This window comes from Molothrus ater, chromosome 8 (assembly GCF_012460135.2).
Source record: "Molothrus ater isolate BHLD 08-10-18 breed brown headed cowbird chromosome 8, BPBGC_Mater_1.1, whole genome shotgun sequence".
Classification (NCBI taxonomy): Eukaryota; Metazoa; Chordata; class Aves; order Passeriformes; family Icteridae; genus Molothrus; species Molothrus ater.
In genome coordinates, this window is record NC_050485.2 from 21,037,700 (window position 1) to 21,058,419 (window position 20,720).

General features: G+C 41.4%; 2 protein-coding genes across 2 annotated transcripts in view; both read right to left on the bottom strand.

The window, feature by feature from the left end:
* Nucleotides 1-1,218: 1,218 nt before the first annotated feature.
* On the bottom strand, nt 1,219-13,667 carry LOC118688397 (homeobox protein HMX1-like). The gene is given in 3 exon segments (XM_036385920.2): nt 1,219-3,085; nt 3,201-3,524; nt 3,526-13,667. Coding segments are annotated over 3 exon segments (900 nt in total). The 5' UTR covers nt 3,790-13,667; the 3' UTR covers nt 1,219-2,773.
* Nucleotides 13,668-14,275: 608 nt separating this feature from the next.
* Nucleotides 14,276-20,720, bottom strand: part of KNDC1 (kinase non-catalytic C-lobe domain containing 1) — a 57,236-nt gene continuing 50,791 nt past the window's right edge. The window contains 7 exon segments of the mRNA XM_036385410.2: nt 14,276-16,460; nt 16,717-16,874; nt 17,486-17,545; nt 17,647-17,769; nt 18,180-18,330; nt 19,602-19,684; nt 19,991-20,206. Coding sequence (XP_036241303.1) covers nt 16,229-16,460; nt 16,717-16,874; nt 17,486-17,545; nt 17,647-17,769; nt 18,180-18,330; nt 19,602-19,684; nt 19,991-20,206 — 1,023 coding nt within the window. The 3' untranslated portion in view covers nt 14,276-16,228.

Consider the following 20,720-nt stretch of genomic DNA (forward strand, 5'->3'; position numbering starts at 1 on the left):
AAGCTGATTTTTGCAGGTGGGAGAGAAATGACCATGTAGACATTCAAAGGAACCTGATGCTATTAGGGACTCAGCCAAGGGAGCATCACCTCTCGCGTTCATTTCAGCAATTACCGGGAAACAGAACAGTATTTGCAAGCTAGCCCTACCAAAACACTGGCAAGGTATTTCATGTGCTTGCTGAACATACCTGTGGCCAAGGAGTCATTATGTTAAGTGACCATTAGCACCCTGTCGAACAGAGATCGGCTTCTGTCTCGCCAGCCGCTCTGCAGCTCGTGCGCCCGGAGCTGGGATGCCCCGTTCGTCCCGCTAACCAGCGCTCACCCCAAGCACGAAACCCGCCAGCCTCAGCCAGAGCATGGGGAGCCGCACACACCCCCCCGGGCACGCTGAGCTCCATCCCCGAGACCGCCCCGGGGCTGGCGCCGCTCGGCCTCGCAGCCCTGCTTGTCCCAGCGCGGTCCCCACAGACCCCGCGGGTTTAAATCACGGCAAGGACGGCAGCGCTGCGTGCTGTCCCCGGCAGCACCGGCTGCCTCTGCCTGGCTCTAAACCTCTGCACGGAGGGGAAGCTGCTGCCCCGCTCCGGGCACCGCTCGGGCCGAGCTCGGGTGCGGGCAGGGCAGGGCAGGCTGGGGCCGCGTTACGAGCCCGGGAGCAGGGAGGGCAGACCCAGGGGATGGGGCCTTGGGCAGAGCCACCCCAGATCACTTCTCCCCGGGGACATGGGGACGCGATAAGGGAGTGCTCCTGCCTCTCCCTTTTTAGCATTGGGGTGGGGGGGGCGATGACACCCTCCTCCCCTGCACAAACTCCATCCCCGCAGTTCCCCTCCCAGGAAGCAGCTCCCCTCCGCAGGCGGGAGCGCTTTGTTCTCCCTCTCTCCACCCGAGCCTTTCCATCTGTCTCTCACTTTCCCCGGGCCCAGCTGCGGCGCTGCCCGTGCCCACTTCCCTTTCACCTCCCCCATTTGGTCCGGGGTGGGCGCTCCCGGAACGCTGCGGGCAGTCCCGGTGCCCCCGGGGAGCGTTCCATGCCGCCGCTCTGGCCTCTGAGAGCAGGAAGGGTTATTGCCATTATTCCTTTCATACGAGCTGAGCAGAGCATTTGGAGGAGTGGTGGGGTTCTCCTCTGTGGCCATACGAGATTGTAAGGGGAACTCCTAACCCTTCAACCATTAGTCCCTTGAAAACAGAATAGCCACATGAAGTCTAATGCTTTTTACAATAAGTTGTACATTTATTGGCCTTGACAGTTTTGTTATCTTAAACATGACTGCTTTAGAGCAGAGGAAAATACTCATGATTGCAGCTGGGAGACACCCCAGTTCCTTAATGATGTTTGAAAGAGTCAGAGAGATTTCTTCAAATCAATATTACCGTTTAGTAATACCTGACTTTGAGCAATAAGCCTTCATCGAATGGGAATTTTACTTACATGTCAACAAACTTCCTTAATCCATAACTGCATAATGTTCCTGAGATCTCAGCAAGATTGATAGCACCTGAGCCCTTTTTAATTTAGCTGAAACTCTTGCATTAGAGACACACAATCTGTGCAATTGCAAACAAATACTATTATCTCAAATGACTAGAAAAATACAGCATAGATTACAAAAAAATCAAGACTTGCAGAGATTACTGCAAAGGCCACTGCCCACAGCGGCACATCATGTTGCTTTTCACCAGGCAAGGGCACTCGGGTGGGAGATTGGCCTCTGTATACAAAAGATATTCAAGGAGGCTGACAAAGAACCCTCAGACCATTCATTACAGGAGTCGAAATTACCAGTGAGCCGGAAATATCCTGGTAACCCCCCAGATCACCTCTAAAGTCATGGAAATTTTTATTGCTCTTTTCATGTTAGTTGACAATTGACTTTGAAAGATTTATGTCAACTTACAGTCAAAGATAATTTCTCGGAGCCCCTTTTCTGGCCTGAAATCAGGCCATTTTGATCATGTTATCCAAATTATTATCCAAATTTTAAAAGTGCATAGCACAGTGGTAAGGAATTTTACTACCACTTATGGAAAACAAGCTTTAGAATGTTAAAATTCTTTTGATCATCACCATTGTACCCTGATAACTGCATGTAAGATGACTAGATACTGTTTTGTAGATAAGAAATTTAAAGATCCTTTCCAGGATCTGTTTTAGGTAAGAGGTTGTTACTAATCTGCTGAGGCAGGTCATAAAATCGTGAAGATATAATATCGTACTTATTTAGAAAGTAATTTTTTAAAAGCATCTGTTCTGTTACTATAGCAAGCCCAGAATTAAGTAACAGGTGTATCCACATATTTGGCTAAAAGCACAGTTCCATGACAGGGCTGGATACCGGCTTTAGAAGACAGAGAGAAATTCACACTTTTTTGCATTCAGCGGCAGAATAAATTGCAGGTGGGGCAGAACAAATCTAGATAAGAAGGAGTCTATGTTTCTTTAAGTGAAGAGGAGCTTTTTTGGGGGGCAGGATGAATACCTCTACAATTCTTGACAAAGGAACTCACATGAAAGCTGGAAAAAAAATAGGTTTATTAAAAGATTCAATTTATATTATTGTTTGTCCCACCCCGTTTATATTTTACATTTTACATTTGCCTATAAATGCAAGGGCCTGAAGTCCATGATTCAGATTGTCCAGCATGTCTTTGTAAATATTTAGGCCGGTGCTGCATCATAACTCCACCAAGCAGTTATGGACGAGAGCAGCCCAGATATCCGTCAGTAGTGCAAATCCTCTTTAGTCCTAGTTGGTATCAGAGGGTCAGACACCCAGCAGGAAGGCCCTGGGGTCCCGGTACCCCACGAAGCAGGGTGCTGCCCAAAAGCCGACTGGCTGTGCTCTGCAGGCCCTGCCGAGGTCCAGGGCGGGTGCGGGCAGGGCCGCCAAAGGGAAGCCCTCAGAGGCGGCTCCTTGCCGGGTCAGAGGCGGTGGCCGGGCCACGTATGAGAGCGGCAGGGGCAGCACGGCGCCCTGAGGTCCGTAGGGGAGAGCGGGGCTGCAGAAGGGCTCCGTCCTCAGCTCCTGCAGCTGCCGCTTGAGCTTCATCCGGCGGTTCTGAAACCAGGTCTTGATCTGGGGGAAGGAGAAAAGACGAGGTTACAACGCCACCGAGGCTTGATTATCTCGTTGTTTGGAGCCGTGCCGGGGCCATTCCCCGGGCCCGCGCCGCCGCAGCGCCCCCGCTCACCTGCACCTCGGAGAGGCGCATCCTGCCCGCCAGCTGCCGGCGCTCGGCGGCGCCCAGGTACTGCTGCCGCTGGAAGGAGCTCTCCAGGGTGCTGATCTGCTCCGCGCTGAACGCCGTGCGCAGCCGCCGCCCGCCGCGCCCGCACGGCTCCTCGGGGCCCGCGCACTCGGGACCCTCTTCCGGCACCGCTCCCGACGGCCTCCCGCCTGCTCCTGGGCACAGGGACAGAGAGGAGGAGCAAAGGGTCAGCCAGGCCCGGGCACCGCGCGGGGAACAGCCGCCCCCTCCGCCTCCGAGCAGCCGCCGCGCAGCGGTGCCTTCCCGGGAAGGCCCGCGAGTGCCCCAGACCCGCCGCGCCCCGCCCGGGAGCCCCGGCTGTCCCGCGGTACCTGCGGCGGGAGTGGCCGCCCCGCTGTCCCTGCTCCGGCCGCCTGTGCCGTCCCCGTCCCGCGGGCCCGCCGGCTGCTCCGGGCTTCGCTCGCTCTGGCCGAGGCTGGAGCCGGAGCCGGGCCCGTGGCCCGCGGACGATGCTCGGTGTGGGGAGCCCTCGGTGGGGCTCTTGAGAGTTTGGCTGCTCTGGGACAACCATTCCACGGAGAAAGGGGCCTTAGTCATCGTGCCTCGTTTCGGAGATGCCGGAAAGGAGGCACGGAGCACGGACCTCTCCTTTATAGCGCAACTCCCGGAGGAAAACGCTGTTTGTGTAAATACACATCAAAGGGCCAGATAAGTATCATCTAATTGCTATCAGACCTGCCCCCCAACAAAAGATGTCGTTCACACATTGCCCCAGCTCGCGGAGGCTCGGCTCCGCCGTGTCTGCCCCTGAGGAGTTCACTCCGCCGTCAGTGATTTACAGCTCTTGTTACATCCTATCCCCATGCAAATGGCATTTATGGAGCTGAGCAGCCTCAAACGGCGCTGGGGAATGTACCCCCGGGGGAGCACAGCATCCCCGGCAGCTGCAGGGAGAAGGGACGCTGCTACTTCCGATCTCCCTTCCCCGGAGTTGCTCTTCCATTCCTTTTCAAGCACCAGGCCCACTGTTCTTCTCAAGCCTGCTCCTCTCGGGGCTCAGCATTGCGTTCCCGAGACAGCCTCAGCCAGGCAAGTGGAGAAACTCACTCACTGGGTTCTCCGGGATTGCAGCATCACGTTATATTCACCAGGCACAGGCTGAGGAGTTTGGAGGAGAAGGTTGTGAAACAGAAAAGGGTAAATGCCAAGGTCATTGTATTCTACGAATCAACAGGCTTCTGGTCGTTTATATAAAAGTATGGTTTCTGGACTAACGAGTCAGAAAATGACAATTATTGCCTTAGAATTCACATTCTGCTGAGAGTTTTGAAATTACAGAATTCATGTCATATCTTCCCTCCCAGATCTCTTGCAGCTATGCAGGTCATCCAGATTTTTCTGCTATCTTACCTTTTTTCTTTTTACTACCTTACGTGTGTCTTTCAGAAACGTTCCCGTTCATCTTTGGGTTTTGTGTGCCACAGGAACACTTGGCTGCTGCAGTAAAGCCTCTGTTGTACATTGATAAAAGGCTCTTGGTGCTTTATGGGCAGTTTTTCACCGCAGGGTGAAAATGAATTCCCTCCCCTTTTCACCCTCCTGTCCTGTGCAAGAACAGAGTGGGACTTGCACTGCGTTGATAATTCCTATCACAGCCCTGCTTGGTATCAGTCTGCCTCCAGAGATCATGACTGCACATCTCATTTATCTGTCCTTGTTCTTGCCTGCTGCTCTACACTCACCCACCACCTGCACACAAACCCAGTGCTCTGCTGTCTGTCTGCCCTGTGACTTGGCCAACCTGCTATCCTGCCACTCTGGCTGCATTTCTCAGCCTTCACTTTCTCTGTGATAACAATTACTGTAACCACAGTTCCAACTCTTTCTTAGACTGTTGGTGAGGCAGAGGTTGGAAGACTGAAAACCCTCCTACTTAGTTTATGTCTAAATCTTCCAGTGTATTCAATTTTAATATTATACAAATACATATTTTTCTTCTATATTTTTCTTTCAGTAGAAATTTCATTAAAATCCTCTTTGTCAATCTTTTCCTAAACCAAATATTTCATCCCCTCCACTCCAAATACAGTTGCTATATCCATTAATCAAGAAATCCTACAGTTTTTTGTTCACCAGAAAATTGTTTCACTGAACAATATTCAAGTATGACTTGTGAACCACTTCTAGTCTCTGTCTGTCATTGATTGTTTATTTTCATGGCATAGTGTGAGTCCTACTTTGCTCTACCAGTGATGACACTGTTCAAGAGTTTGTCTCTAACCGAACAAAAATAGAAACACGATTGTCACCTTTATTTAAAGGTGTGTAATAACTGATCTAGAACCACAACCATACATGATCAGAGCCCTCCTGAAGCCCTTTGTTTCTGGCCTGTGTAGGTAGGGACAGACATTGCAGCTTGAGCCACTAAACAAGCTTCCTGGAGGAAAAATGGTAAAAATGTGTAAATAAACATTCAAGAATTAATGCCTCCCATATATCTACCTGAAGAGGTCCACAAAACATTTCTAGCATGGACAAAGCCTGTCAGACTCACTCACACAGACAAAGGCACGCACACACACACACACACACAAATATATATATATATTTGGGTTTTTTTTTTTACCAAACAATTTTAATTGTTTGATATCTAATTATTTGAATCCTCATCCATTTATCATTCCCAAGCATTTTCCAATTAACAGTGGAATGTTTAGAAGTTTGTTTGAGCAGAGAGTACAAAATTGTTTTTAAATTTCCTGTTTTATAACACACACCCCCACCAATCCCCCTACCCCACCTTGAATATTTCAGGTTCTTAATTATTCTTTTCTTTAGGTAAATGTGAAGACTTCCCCCACCACAGACCTGAGGATAAATTTTAAAATCACAGAACTTCTGAGCATTAGACAGTCCTGTTGGCAACCTATCTCACAGAGCAGACCAAGCAGGCAGGAGATGGAGAGGAGACAGACAGGAATGTGCTCTGTTCCCTGAATTGCTGAAGGACAAGGCTCTTGACTCAGCTGCATTTAACACATGGCCTGGCAGCAAGCTCTCCAGTCAGAACTGGGAATATCAGTGCCACTGGCAGCTTGCAGAGTCTTGCCAAGCCTCCCCTGCAGCCAGGCAAAATGCCATTCTCAAGGACTAATTCTCATGAACATCAGAAAAAGAAAGTGTAACTTTTCTGCGAGCTTCCTTCTCAATCTCAGTATTTCTGATCACTGTAACAGCATTCTGCACCACAGATGGGGCACAATCCCATCCCAATGAGAAAAAAACATCCCATGTGCTCAGAATTATTTCCAGTCTTAGTTCTTACAGAATATTATGTATAATGTATGCTACTTATTTTCTTCTATATAACGGATATATCTCTATACAAATACTTTAAAAAATATGAAATAGTCTATTTCTATGACATTACTTTTTCCAGCTTTATGTCAACAAATAGACCTTGGCAAGCTGTCATATAGGACAAAAAGAATATATGACCTATGATGGAGGTCTAAAAATAGAAAATATTGAGTTTTATCATCCACTGATACATCTGCCTTTACTGATTTGAAGACTTTTTACCATCTGAGCTGCAAATTACATCTTTATACACTGCTGGTTTATTAATTGCATTGCATTGAAGCAAATGGCACTGCAGAAAGATGGTGTCAAATGCTGAGCTCCCAGAGACACAAATTGATCATGGTGTGACAAGATTAAACCAAATCTCATTTCCATTACACATAGAGTGTGTAAGTCTCCTGGACAGGTAGCAGATGACTGCTGAATGTAATGACTGCTACAATATTTAACAGCTGCTAGTTTAATTTTATCTAATATTCTTAAGCTGCCTTCTTTCTCTTTCTATCCTTTATTCATTAAATGCTTGTTTGAAAATCTCCTGCTAAACTGTTATTCAGAAATACCATGTTTGAAATCAAGTGATATTACCAATGGGATGCAAACCTGCTTGTGCTAATGAAATTTGTCAGAGTAGGGCAGGGACAGGGACAGACAGCAGCTTTTACTCTGCTGCTACAGGGGGGCAGAGAAAAAGAGCTCAGACATACCAACACGATTGCCACTAGCAGGAGTCTGGAGATCCATTACCATTGATAATGGCAATACTCTATGCAGATGTTTGCAGAATACACAGCTGCCTTCTCTGGGGAGGCAGTATCTTCCCCTTCAGCTTTGCAAAAATCTTCACACACAACACTGGTCTCATGTTGAGGAGGTTCTGCAGAACTTCCTACTTGGCTGCCTTGAGACAGTTGATAATATTTAGAAATATTGGATAATTGATAATAATTAGAAATACTTTGGGATTACATCTCAGCCTTTGAGAATTAATTGTGGCTCCACATCTTGCAGCTCAAAGCTCAGCTGTGCCCCAGTAAGCCAGCTCAGAGCCCTGCAGGGGGGCAAGATTGTGCTGAGATGTGCCCTCACTACTGGAACTATGGAGGGGCCAGGATTGTGCTGAGATGTGCCCTCGCCATTGGAGCTTGGAGGAACTGAAGGGAGCAGCTGAGGGTGTGAGGACCTCAGGTCCCCTCCGGGACCAGGGAGAGCTGCCAGCGCTTGGCCTTGCTGCCGTGGGTACACAAGGGCTCAGGAAGGGACTGTCATTTTGTACCAGCAGGGGACCCTTTCCCATGGGAGGGTCCTGTGAGACCAGAGCAGAGGGAATTTGTGGTTCTTAGGAGTAGCTAGGAGGTGATGCAAGTCAAAGAGTAAAAGCCAGGCTGTTCATGCCACACAGGGCTGTGTGTTCACCTGAGGACATGCAGATTTCCAATGAAGACCATCCAAGGAAACGAGGGCTGCTGGCATCTGCTATGCATGATCTTATCCAAACATTCCATTTCTGAGTAATCACTATTTAGGACTTAAAAGCATTACAAATGGCTTCCAACTAATCACTTAATTATCAATTATTATAATTATCTTTCCTCTTTGACAAAATAAGAGCTACTTTTCCACGAGGCATTTAAAGACCATATGTGCATAAATACCATGAGGGCCTGTTATAAATATACTGACAATGCACAGATGAAAATTTAATGTCTCGTCATGTTTGGAATTGATCTAAATCAACACAGCACTTAAAATGCCAAGAGCTCCCATGGCTCCTTAACACAAGGCTGCCACCAGCAGCTAAAAAGAATCAGTGAAATGTTTTAAAAATATACATATATTCTGCAGAGACATGCTGCAAATATTAATAGAGAAAACACTTGTTTTAGTGGCTCCTTACCCAAATTTAAGCTTATTAAAAACAAGTCAAATTCAGTATGAAGCAGGACCACATTTAGAACATATACTGCTCTTGTTACAGAAGTAAGGTCTTTTGTTTATTTATTATTAGAAAAACCATTCTAGCTGGAAAACCATCCAAATTTCAGCAATGTAAATCCTACTTCAGCACTCATTGCTATCATATTGCCAGAGGGAGATCTCTATGCACACTGCTCAAATGAAACTGCTCAGAAATCTGAAGTTGGTTTAATTCACTTTAGTTTAGAAATTAGACTTTAAAACAATTAGACACACTTAGACACCTTGCAATCTTTTCAAAACTAACAGAGAGGCTAACTTCACATTTTACATCAGGGCCTTTTTCTTTGTCAGTCTTTGCTGAAAGATATTTCTTTTCTCACGATGTTTACTTCTAAAGTTACATTTAGCAACATAAAAGAGTGCATTAAATCAGAAATTTTCAATTGTATTCGTATTTCCCACAAATACTTTCTAAAGAAATTCAGAAAGAAATGAAAGAAATTATACTGACCAAAGCATCTGTTATTCTTGAAAGTAACTTTTCAATTTCAGCTATTAAAGAATGAATAATTTTCTCCCTTGATTCCAGAGTTAGCATTTGAGTATGATGAGTCAGCCAGCAGGGGAATGATCTACCACAGCTGGCAGCCCTGGGACATCTATCAGCTCTGTGCCCATCCTGGTCTGTGCCATACAATGCTGCTTTGAAATGTGTTGGTCTCAGCAGTGTAAATGTTTTACTGTCTCTTCCTTCCCCTCTACTTACACCTAAAATAAATCAAGCCCATGTATTGCTCCAAAACCAGTCTATTCAAATTAAATGGAAATAACTTTTATTTTTTTTTTTTTTTTTTTTACTGACTTCAAGGCTCTTCTCCATTTCACATTTTTTGTTATTTCTCCTCTTCATCTGTATTCCCCACTATACACCATTTCTTCCTATTTCCCTTATTCCAGTCACTTCCATCAAGTATCCTGCAAATGTTACTATTGCCTGAAGAAGAGAAGAATTTTGGCATGATATGTAACTGTAGCAACAGAGCATAAATGACATTGTATGTCTGCCTTCACTTATACCTGACATTCCCTTGGTTTACTGATAAGGGAAAAGCTGGGCTCAGTGGGTGAAGACAGAGATATAGTTGGGTTAAGATGCTTAACACTGCCCTGTAACCTGCAATTCGATGTCTACGTTTCCTTCAGACAGTGCAGTGTAATTCTTGTGCCAGGTTTTACAGAAATGAATGTATTACACATGGATAGAAGGTAAACAGCATTTAAGACTATGACGATGTGTGTGCATGTTTCTAAAAGACTGAACGGAACAGCTGAACGCTGACTATAAATACATGTTCATTTTACAAATAGAATATTTAAAAAAACCCTGCAATTTCGTGTTTGCATGCTTCTAATAGGCAGACATCTGAACAGCCGATCGGTTTTCGGTCTCCCTTTGCTCCCGGTGCAGCAGCAACATCTAAAACACTGCAGAGGGCCTCGTGTGCCATCTCCTGGTCATGGAGAGACCTCACAGCCAGAAAACTGCTACAGAAAGGAAAGGGAAGTGCTAGAAGTTCAGCTGAGGCAGTGATAGAATCAGGGAATCTTTCAGGTTGGAGAAAACCTCTAAGACCATCGAGTCCAGCCCTTAATCCAAGCTCACCACTGAAGCATGTCCCTGAGTGCCACATGTACCCAGGAACACTCCCGGGATGGTCACTCAGGTCCTGGCAGCTGAGAGGACTCACCCAGCACACGGATAGTGCATGGCAGGCTCGGCCTCTACTGCCCCTGCTGCTGCTTTTAGCATCAAGTCACTTCTCCACTGCATTAGCATAGGTATAGAAAGGAAATTCAGCATCCCTCTAGAACATCTCTGACATCAGTTCCAGCAACTCATCCCACAGCATCACCTACTTTTTGTATGTATCAGTGGAAGAATGCAAATAAACCCCTGAAAATTGAACTGACTGGAATACAATTAAATTAATAATAAAATTAATATAATTCACTGATTGCAGGTAAGTATTTGAATTAGTGCCCAATTTACTTTACTAAGATCTCTACTGAGTCCCTTCCTTCACAGGAACAAGGAGGCCTGGGCACTTATGACAGAGTTTTATCTCACTTGTTCTTAAAAATTCACAGGAAAGCAGATCTCAGAGGTGTGTTAGAGATGAGTAACCTATTCCAGTGCTTCACAGGAAGCTTTCCAATGTAAAAACTGAAACAAAATCAGCCGTGTTTCAAAATCAAGTGCTTAAGCTTACAAAACACACACAAAAAAAACCCTCAAAAACCCCTGCAGCTACTAAAATTTTTTACAGCAACATTTCACATTCATAGGTCTGCTCAATCCAATCTTGTCTATGTAAGTCCAATTCTTTTGGTCTTTCTCAGTCTATGATTCTAAACATATACTTACTGTGGTCCTCTACTCTCTCTCATTTTGGCTGTATGTGCCCTAGCTGCAGTGCCCAAATGGTAAAGTATTCCTGCTGATGCTTCTCTATTGCCAAACAGAGCAAAATATTTACCTTCTGTCTTGTACACCTCAGGTCTACTCCCCCCACCTTCTTCTTTTCTTTTTACAGACTGTACACATGGATTCATATTCAGCTTGTGATTTGTTATGGTCCCCAGAGATTTTTACTGAAGCTCTGTAGTTATTTTTCATTTAATATTTATCCTTCAAAACTATAAGAACTGAAGCTGAAATTTAAGCTGTTATCACATGATAACAATTGAGAGTTCTTGTGAGTTCTAAGCTTGTATGTTGTGTAAGTGTGCTTTCCATCCCACCTTATATGTCAGCAGTAAAATTCACAGACATTCCTACACGTTCCATACAGTGTAGGCTGGGAGAAGACTGCCTTATGGTAATCCTGGATAGTTTGCCTCCCTCATCAGAGTATGCAGAGTCCCAAGCAGGTCTTCTCTTGTTACTATGACTGGGACAGTTCCCTTCTCACCACCTGGGTGTGTTGTGCACCGAGCATGTTTTACCTCATTACTGTAAGGCAGAATAGTTTGCTTCCCCCCATCTGCAGGGGTGCCAAGGTGAAGCCCATCTGCAGATCTTGGAATTCAAACAGCAGCACCTGCATTACACGGGGCAGCTAAGGAGCAAAACAGGACATTGCATATGTATGAAATGTTAATTAGCACAGATTTCTTTACTCACCCCCACAGCAGTTTCCCTGGAGCTTCACTCCTGAGCAGGGCTCCAGTGCCTTGGGTCCTCTTTGGATTGCTGCTCCAGGATTCCCACTGTGGGAACGCTACACTTTTGATAAAGCCAAAGCTCTCACTTATTTTGTGTCTTGTCCCCAAGAGATCTGCACCTGCTTTTCACTCATAACATCTGCATAGTCCTGACCCCACTCAATTCACTTCACAATTCAACAAGCATGTTAATTACCCCTTGAAATTATGTATTAACCATTTGTGTATTCACCTTAGAGGCCCATCATCTGAATCTGAGCAACCAAATATATAATCAGGCCAGGAAGAGCTGTTGTCAAAGCATTCATTGACTTCAACGTACAACATGCTGTTTTTATCTCTTGGGACAGTTACCTTGACCATTAAGTCATTTAAAAGTTACTTCATGGACAAAAACATGCCAGCCTTTTCAATTAGTCTCTATGCTTGCAGATTTTCAGACAGCTTTTTCAGTAACTCTTCTAGTGCCAAAATCTTTCTGGCTGATTCTCTGTCATTCTCTTTACCTTGCCTTTCCAGTCACTCCTGTGGTCTTGTCCATTTTTAAAAAGTAGTATTATTTTCTGGTTCTCTGCAAACTCACTTGTTCTTCCTCAATCAAAAATACTGTAATTCCAAGATTATTTCAATTTTCCTTCTTATTATTATAAAACAGCTTTAATCAGAAGTTAATGCAATGATACATCTAATTAGCTTGATAGCCTCTGACCTGCATTCCTGGTTAACTTTGATTATGACAGGCATTATTTAGAGGGGAGGCAGTGGAACAGCAAGCACTCCAGGCTTTTGTACCATCTGATACTTACCTCTTCTGGTAAGCAGAGAGCTCTTATTGTATAATAGAAAGATATTTAAAAATCCATTTTTACTGTTTTGCTTTTCACTTGCCGATAAAAATTTTTTGTCTGTCCAGTTTTGTTCCTAACCTGCCGTGCTGTTCTTTTATATTTGTTCTTGATAATGTAGCTATCTTGTTTCTGTTTTTTTCCCAGTATTCTTTTTTGATTTTTTTTTTCATGTAATTGATGAGCCCCTAATGCAGCCACAGTGCTCTCTGAGTTTTCTTTCCTTTGCATGTGGATAGACTGTTGTTATACTTAAATACAGCCTTAGAAACTCTTCTTAGAAACTCTCAGCTCTCTTGAACTTTTCTTTGTGTTTTAACTCCTTCCCCAGGATCTCAATTCAATTCCTTGAATTTGTTGAAGTTTGCTTTTTTGAAGTCCAGTGTTATTATTCTGCTTCTTTAATCTCTTTCTGTCCTTTGAATCATGTACTCTGTTGTTCCATGGTTACTTTCATCTTGATTGCTTTCCACATGCAGATTTTCAACAGTTTATCTATTAAACACTGTAAAATCTTAAACAATAACATTATTCCCTATGGTTCCAGCACTTGCTTGTATACACAAAGCTATATCTGAAGTGTGCTCATGCTGGGCTCAGAGCAAGTCATATCCAGGCTGTCATCAGAGTGATAAGAAGGTGGTGTGGGCAGGGATGTGAGGACAGTGTACTTCAACACATCCCCTGGTCTGGAGAAACAATAAATGAGAGTCTTGATGTGACATTTCCAAAGAGATCATCCTCACACTTTTCAGATGCAGCCTAGGATATTCAGTATTTCATCAGCTTAGTTGATTAAACATCACAACACAATTGTTTGGCACTCTAGTGTGTTCTTCACATCTTTCTCTAGGTTTCAGTCCATTATCTTTTATTTAAATGAACTAATTTTGGGGGATTTTTTATTCCAACAATGGTCTTTAACAGAATTATCCAGCCTTTGACCTGTAGTTCACCTGCACGGAGAAAAGTTACTCTGCTCATGTCTGTGGATCTGTACTCTCATCTCAGGAATCATCTGCTCTTTTCCACCTTTTATTTTCAAGTCCCTTGCCCTTTCACTTCCTTGCATCAAGAAAATGAGAACTAGGAGATATCTTGAAGGATCAGACATCTTCCAGAACCACTTCTCTTTCCCAGAAAACCCAACAATCCTAGTCTATGACTGTGCAGCTGATTATCCTGTAGTTTTGCTACTTAGGTGAATAATTAACTACTGTTACTGTTTATGAATTTTATCACATATGACAGCAAATAAGCATCAATTTGCAGAGTTGTTGTCATTCACTGATGGATTAAAAACAGCCACATTAAATGTTTCTTTAAACTTGCTTGCTGCAGGAATTTTAAAGTAGGAATTCAAAATGTGAAATCTTTTCATTAGCTATTAATATTTGTGCTGCTGTTGTTGTTGTGGGGTGGTGCCTAAACACAAAATCTGAAATGCCTGATTGATGGAAACACCCCAAAGTAGTACCATAACTCAATACTATCCATTAATATCAATATAAAGTTTGATACACTGAAGCACTTACAGAAGACATGAGCTGATTTTCAAAAACTTGTATAGCACCAGTTATTGTCATAGAATAAACAATATTTTCTAGATGTAGTAACACAGAGCTAAGAAATACATGAGCTAATTCTCATGAGTGCAAAATATAAGAAAATTCACAAAAGCAATTTCAAAAGTCTGACTGGTAACTGTATAAAATGAATTTATTAAGATCATGTGATTAGCAAGTCTTGTGGAGTATTTTACATTAGTAAAACTTATGCTACTTAAAATTTTACTGTCATTCAAAGGCAAGGTGTGGGTTTAAGTGAATGGTAATTTTTAATTGACAAAACCCCAAATAACTACTAATAAAACCAATTATTTAAAATAAATGCATACAGATAAAATATGTGAAATGTATGTCTGAAGATAAGGTTATTATTAACATTCTTAAATCATAAAGGTAGGAGGAAAATATTAAATGTTTTCACATTTGACAATCTTTAGAGAAATAGCAACATGATTTACTTCCCTAAGGGTAAGTCAGAATACTATAATTAATGAGATGTTAAACCTACATATGGTAAATAAAATAAATCATATTAAAAGTAGGACAAAAGCAAGAAAACCCTGTTGAGGACTGAGTTCTTCAGTGTTTAAACCAATAAGAGCCCAAAGTTAGTAGTATTGTATTAGTAAGAAAAAGTAACTGAGTATTTAAAGGAAAGTATGGACACACTGTATTTTTACTGAGGAAGATGAGAGAGGGTTGAAATGGAATATTGCTGTTACTGACAAAGAAAAGGAGAAGCCTTCCTCTTATACATTGAGAAAGCTACAGTTTAGCATGTGCACATGCATTTCTGTCAAACACAACAGTACAACTGCAAAACACCAGACATGTACATGCTGCCATTTCTTACATCATTATCCTTCTCCATCAGTAACACTCGATGAGAGACTTCCTTCACATCTGCCCTTCACTTCTCTCAAAACATTTTCTTTTTTAATTTTTTAAACACAGTTCTAAGCAAATCAGTTTCAGAACAGTGCTTAAGTGTTTCTTACCCTTCCCTACTTCTCATTCAACACTACCATTTCTCCCTCTGGTAGAAATACTTGTATTTTTAACTAATTTTTAGCCTTAACAATCTGGCCCTGCATAAACCTGGGTAGCTCAACAAATTTTCTAGCAATAGCAACACATTTCATGGCCATTTAGAAGGTCTTGTAAGCTCTACGAATAGGTTAGCACCACAGTTTTACAAGTTGCAGATCCAAATTTCACATGGTTATTCTTCTGTTGGATGCTGCTGGAGCACTGTGATCTACAAAAACAACCTCAGGAGGAAAAGCCATACTCAAATGTACAGACAGACATAAATTGGCAAAGTGACTCATGCCAAATACAGATGAAAAGAGCAATTTTACATTTACTGTCTTCACAATGCCAGGAGTGCAGAAGCAGAGCAACAAATTGGTAATACTTACATTCAAATCTTACTTTCATTTGGAAACAGGTTAGTCTGATGACTTTAAAATCAAGCTAAAAAAAAAAGTTGAACGGTAGCGTTCCTCTCCTTCCTTGGTAGGAGAAATAGACAGCCAATTATTTATGTCAGTTACAGTTTTCATAATACACAACATAAAAGCAAGACATACCAACAGTTAATGAATAGCAGAGGATCTGTGTTTCTGAATTATATGCACAATGTGACAGGATATAAGTGCACTGTGTTTATATAAAAATAGATTCAATATTTAATGAACTATGTTTTGAACTCTCCTAGGCCAACTTGGCAACAGAAGCTGGAATTGTAACTTTTTTCCACAGTATTTTTTAGATATTGGTTTTCAGGCTAATTAATTATTTATGATAAAGAAGAGTAACAAAATTAATAAGCCTTTTCATCTATACTCTCTTTAATTTTATCTCTCTTTTTATTCTTTTGATCTGCCATTCAGTTGCCAGTGATTCAAACTTCATTAGTCAGCATTTTATAATTCCATGTTATGAAATACAATAATTTCAACTTGAGAAAGTATCTTATGTTGCTTCACTTAAGTATTTTCTTGGAAGTAGGTCCAGTAGATGAAGCCAACTTAATCCAGTTTTACAGTCTAGACCCAGAATAGAACAGGTGAAACATAAATAATTACTGAAATGTTGCTTTCATCCTGCGCAGGGTGTCCTGAATTTTTCGAGAATGTTTTTCTGCTGGTACCTGATGGAAGTTGGCACAGTTGTCAGCTGCCAAGGCAGAAATGTCTGCATCTTTAAAATGAGTTATTCTTTGTCTGAGGTAAGACTGCAGCTTGAAATCTGGTGCATATGTATAAGGATTCTCTTGAAAGGCATGAACTTGGCTCACAACTTTTGCAATATTTCTTGTAAGAGAACATGGTAAAAAAGATTAGTTTGTTTTGCTGGTGATAAAAACAAAAGCATAACCAAAAAACAAACCTTAAAGGAAATTCAAAGGCATCCAGCACTTTATTCTATTGTATATATACCTCTAGTTACATGTGTAAACAAATGGAACTATTTGAACTGTTAATTGTGAAATGCTGCATTAGCTCTCATTATCTCATTAGACAATAATAAAAAACATAGGTGATATATGCACATAATTAAAATAATTACCTAAGTTTAGTCCACTTGTGAGCTCCATTTGTCATTGTGAATCCTCCAGTTTCAAGTTGCTGGACATGCATAGCCAAAACATGGGCTGATGGAATTGTTGGAAGACTTTTGAATCTGTCTCCTTCCATCAGACATAAGCTGTCACTTTTTAAAAACACCTAGTTAAAAAATGCACACAGATTAATCTCACATTAAGTCTTGGGGAAGGTTTTACAAGTTCTCCATGTACTTAACACCATCTATTTATTTGTCATGAATATTAACTTCTGGCACTGAAGTTGAAGACAACACTATGAATTAATCTGGTGGCAAAATTTTTAAAGTACACAAAGTAACTTTAATCAAAAGATATTTCATACATAATTTCCATTGTTCTAAATCACAGGCAAAACTGCATTTTAAAACCTCACTATGTTTCAAAATTGTACAGAGCAATAAAAGAATGCCTGTAAGAAAATAGGCACTTAAGATTTTTCAAAACACATTACAGCTGCAAAGCTTCTGCAGAAATCTTCTAATGCAGTGTAGCATATCTAATGTTTTACCTTACTTTTGAAATTTTGATTTGTCACACAGGACAAATGTTAAAGAAATACAGAGATTAAAATTTATGGAAACTCTTGGATTAAGAGTAAAAAGTCCGCAATCAAATTAAACTCACAAAAGTAATAATTATGGCGTTCACCCTGCAGAGACACCCATTTAAGCAGATCTTGCACCTTCTCCAGCCCCAAAGATGTAATTTTACATTAAGAACTTTATACTATACCTCAACAGCCTTGAGCTCCTCCATTATCTCAGCTATTTTTGCAGGTAGAATTTTCCAGGCCTTAGAATAAAACACAATATATATATTTTTTCACATTAGTTTCTATATTGGAACGAGATTATATTAAGCAAAATGGTTAGAGAACAGAGTCCCAAACTTACTGGCAACTGTCGTACAATAAGATTTTCCAAGCCTGCTAGGATTTGCATTGCAGTAGCAAAATTTCTTTGCTCATAGCAGCATTTGGCTATAAGAAGAAATTTTGATAACAAGCTCACCTGCCGCTGGAAAAAAATTAACATATATATAATATACACATATACACAGTATATCTACATAATAAAATTAAATGAGAAGGAAGAAGAGGTATTTCCTTTTCAATTTGTTTTTAAAATGCCTGACTGTAGTAACATTTCCCTTCACACAGTTTATCCCTTCCTGCCACTCAGGCGTCCTTGAAGAAAGTTTGACCCATATTTCCCTCAGACAATCCATTTCTTACATTCTGTCAGATTTTGACACCTGCTACTAAAAAGCATCCAAGACCCTCCTTGTGACAACAAACCAAATTGTTAACTGCCCACTCACAGGTGTATTTCAGACTATTTCTTGCAGGTTTGCTACATAACAAGTCATAGATAATGACAAATACATAACTGTTTTGTAGCTAATAGTACAATAAACAATGACAAACCTTAGTTGTGTGACATGTTACAATTTCAGCAGCAACCCAGGTGCTGATACTGTCTGCATTTTTCAATAATTGCAGAAGGTACTGGTCTTGTATGCACTTCGACAGAAAGAGATTACAGACTTTAAGGGAAACTGTCTCAGCAGAAACTGCCCTGGGGAAAATACAGAAAAAAAAGGCAAAAATAATTCTGGCTGATACTGGATTTTTAAAGAAAACCTTGATTGTGAAGATGTCAACTTCTAACCATTAAAAATAATTTTACATTGCTTGGCATCTTCATTTCATACTTCATGATTTATGTAGTGAGCCATGTTACTTCTTCTTCCTTATAATTACAAGGTAAGTATATCTGATAAAAAAATAAGGACATACAGGACACATTTCTGTACATAAAAACACTTTCACCACTTTCATTAGTGCATAATAAAACCCCAGCCAATCTGACACAAAATAACAGCCAGAAACCCAAACTCAAGAACTGCAGCCACAAAAGAAATTCAGCCTGATATCACATGGCACCACACATGTTGTTTCCCATGACTAAGCCCCAAAATCTGTATAAAACAGGTGATCTAGTCTTGGCCATTGAACAACCTGAGTTGCTTTAGATGTTCATTCCCTATCCTTAGAAGCAAAAATCTACCATAAGCAGTGCAATTAACAACTACTAATTAGAAGCTAACTGAATCCACTGAGTATGTAAGAAGCAGACCATCATAAAAATAATTAGGTCTATGTGGTTGGATTGAAACATTAATTACTGATGAGCAAATGATTTAACTCGGTTGGGAATCACTCCAGTAACTATAGGAAAATTCCTGTGTTTCTCTGAATACCAATAATTCATCTCCCTAACATACAGAAGGAGCATTGTACAGAGAAGTTATGGCATCTCCATCCACCTTCAAAACCCAACTGCACACAACCCAGGGCAACCTGGTCTAGCTGACCTTGCTCTCAGCAGAGTGGTTGGACTACATATCTTGAGAGGTCCCTTCCAACCTCAGCTATTCTGTAAGACTGAAAATGTCTTTGAGATTTCATATACACACACACATATTTAATGACCACAGATCTACATCACAACCCACCACACGTTTTCCCTGCCAAAAATGAAACTTTCAAGCAACTCCCAATGCAAATTCTTAGCAATAAGAACTTTTAGCCTCAACTCACTTCAGATTTCAAAGAAATCACCTGGAAAATGTGGCCTTTCACATAAATGCATGTGCATAGGTACATACCTATATCCACATATGAAATCTCCTGCAATTAAATAACCCATATAAAAAGGCTACCTAGTCCGTAAAAAAAATATTAAGTATTTAAATTGCTTCTCTGTTTCTGGCTGTATTAAAAGTGTCACACTCTAAGTTATTGTGCATCAACATAATCGAAGTGTAGTTAAAACAAACAACTTACTTTGGCACAGTAACACATTTGTCTTTAACGCCAAGTGCTCTGGAATTTAGGAAGTGAACTGGATGACATTTATTAAATACTTCCTAAACAAAAAAAGCAAGATATATCTGCTGTTAGTTCTAGCAGTTATTTTAAAATGCCTGGGGATAAAAATGACAGAGTATGGTCCTCCTCCCACCCCACCTGCATGAATTATGAGAGGGATCACAGCCTAAGAATAGCAGTAGATATTCTAAATTTCACTGTAGAGATTTAAGAGAAAAGTTTTAATTCAAAGTCTTATAAAATAGTATGAAATAAGCTTGAAACAAGGCTGGGAAATGATAAAGAAAGAAGGAGTAAGAAGATAGATATTATTTGTACTTCCAAATAAGCCTAGACCTTTGTACCTGTTGCAGTAGTGTCAGCTGCCAACAAAGCTGCTGGGCACTGCACTCAATCAAGAGAACCGGTCCCACTTCATCTGCTCTGGCTAAGGAGACTGAGGATTCTTCTGTGAAACTGCTGCAGCAGGGCTTTGGCAAAACTGCTGAACCTGTGTGCAGTCGCTCTCTCTGACACTGTGCAATTGGTCCCATACCTTTGGATAGCTTCCAGTAAAAGTTCTGTAGAAAAAATAAATGTAAGGTTACAACTTCTCTAAAACAAACACTAAGTCTCCCCTTGATGTAACTTTCAAGAAAGTGTTGTTAAGAGAAACACCTTTGTGCATGCAAAACTCTTCAGCTAACCTTCAAGGTTAGCCCAGAACAAATTGGTTTACTCAACACTGCTATTTTAAGCTAATATAATATGCACAATGGATGAGTCTAAGCAGGAGGCTGCCAGATCTCAATCAACAATCAGTATTTAAAACAAACCTCTATGTATTCAAGCTTGCTGCCATAAAATATTTTACTTCTTTTTGCTTAGAATCAAACATCCCTTTCCAAAAAACACTTGGTTTTTCATTCTTTTCCCTTCTTCCATTCTGTTTTGCCCTTTCTTGGCTGAATCCCCAGTATACCCATGGAATTGTGCACCTTTATCACGAGGCTGATGTTTAATTCAGCTTGCAAATTATTGATACATTTGACTTCCACATGTTATTTTGATCACTCTGTAAAGAGATCTGGTTTT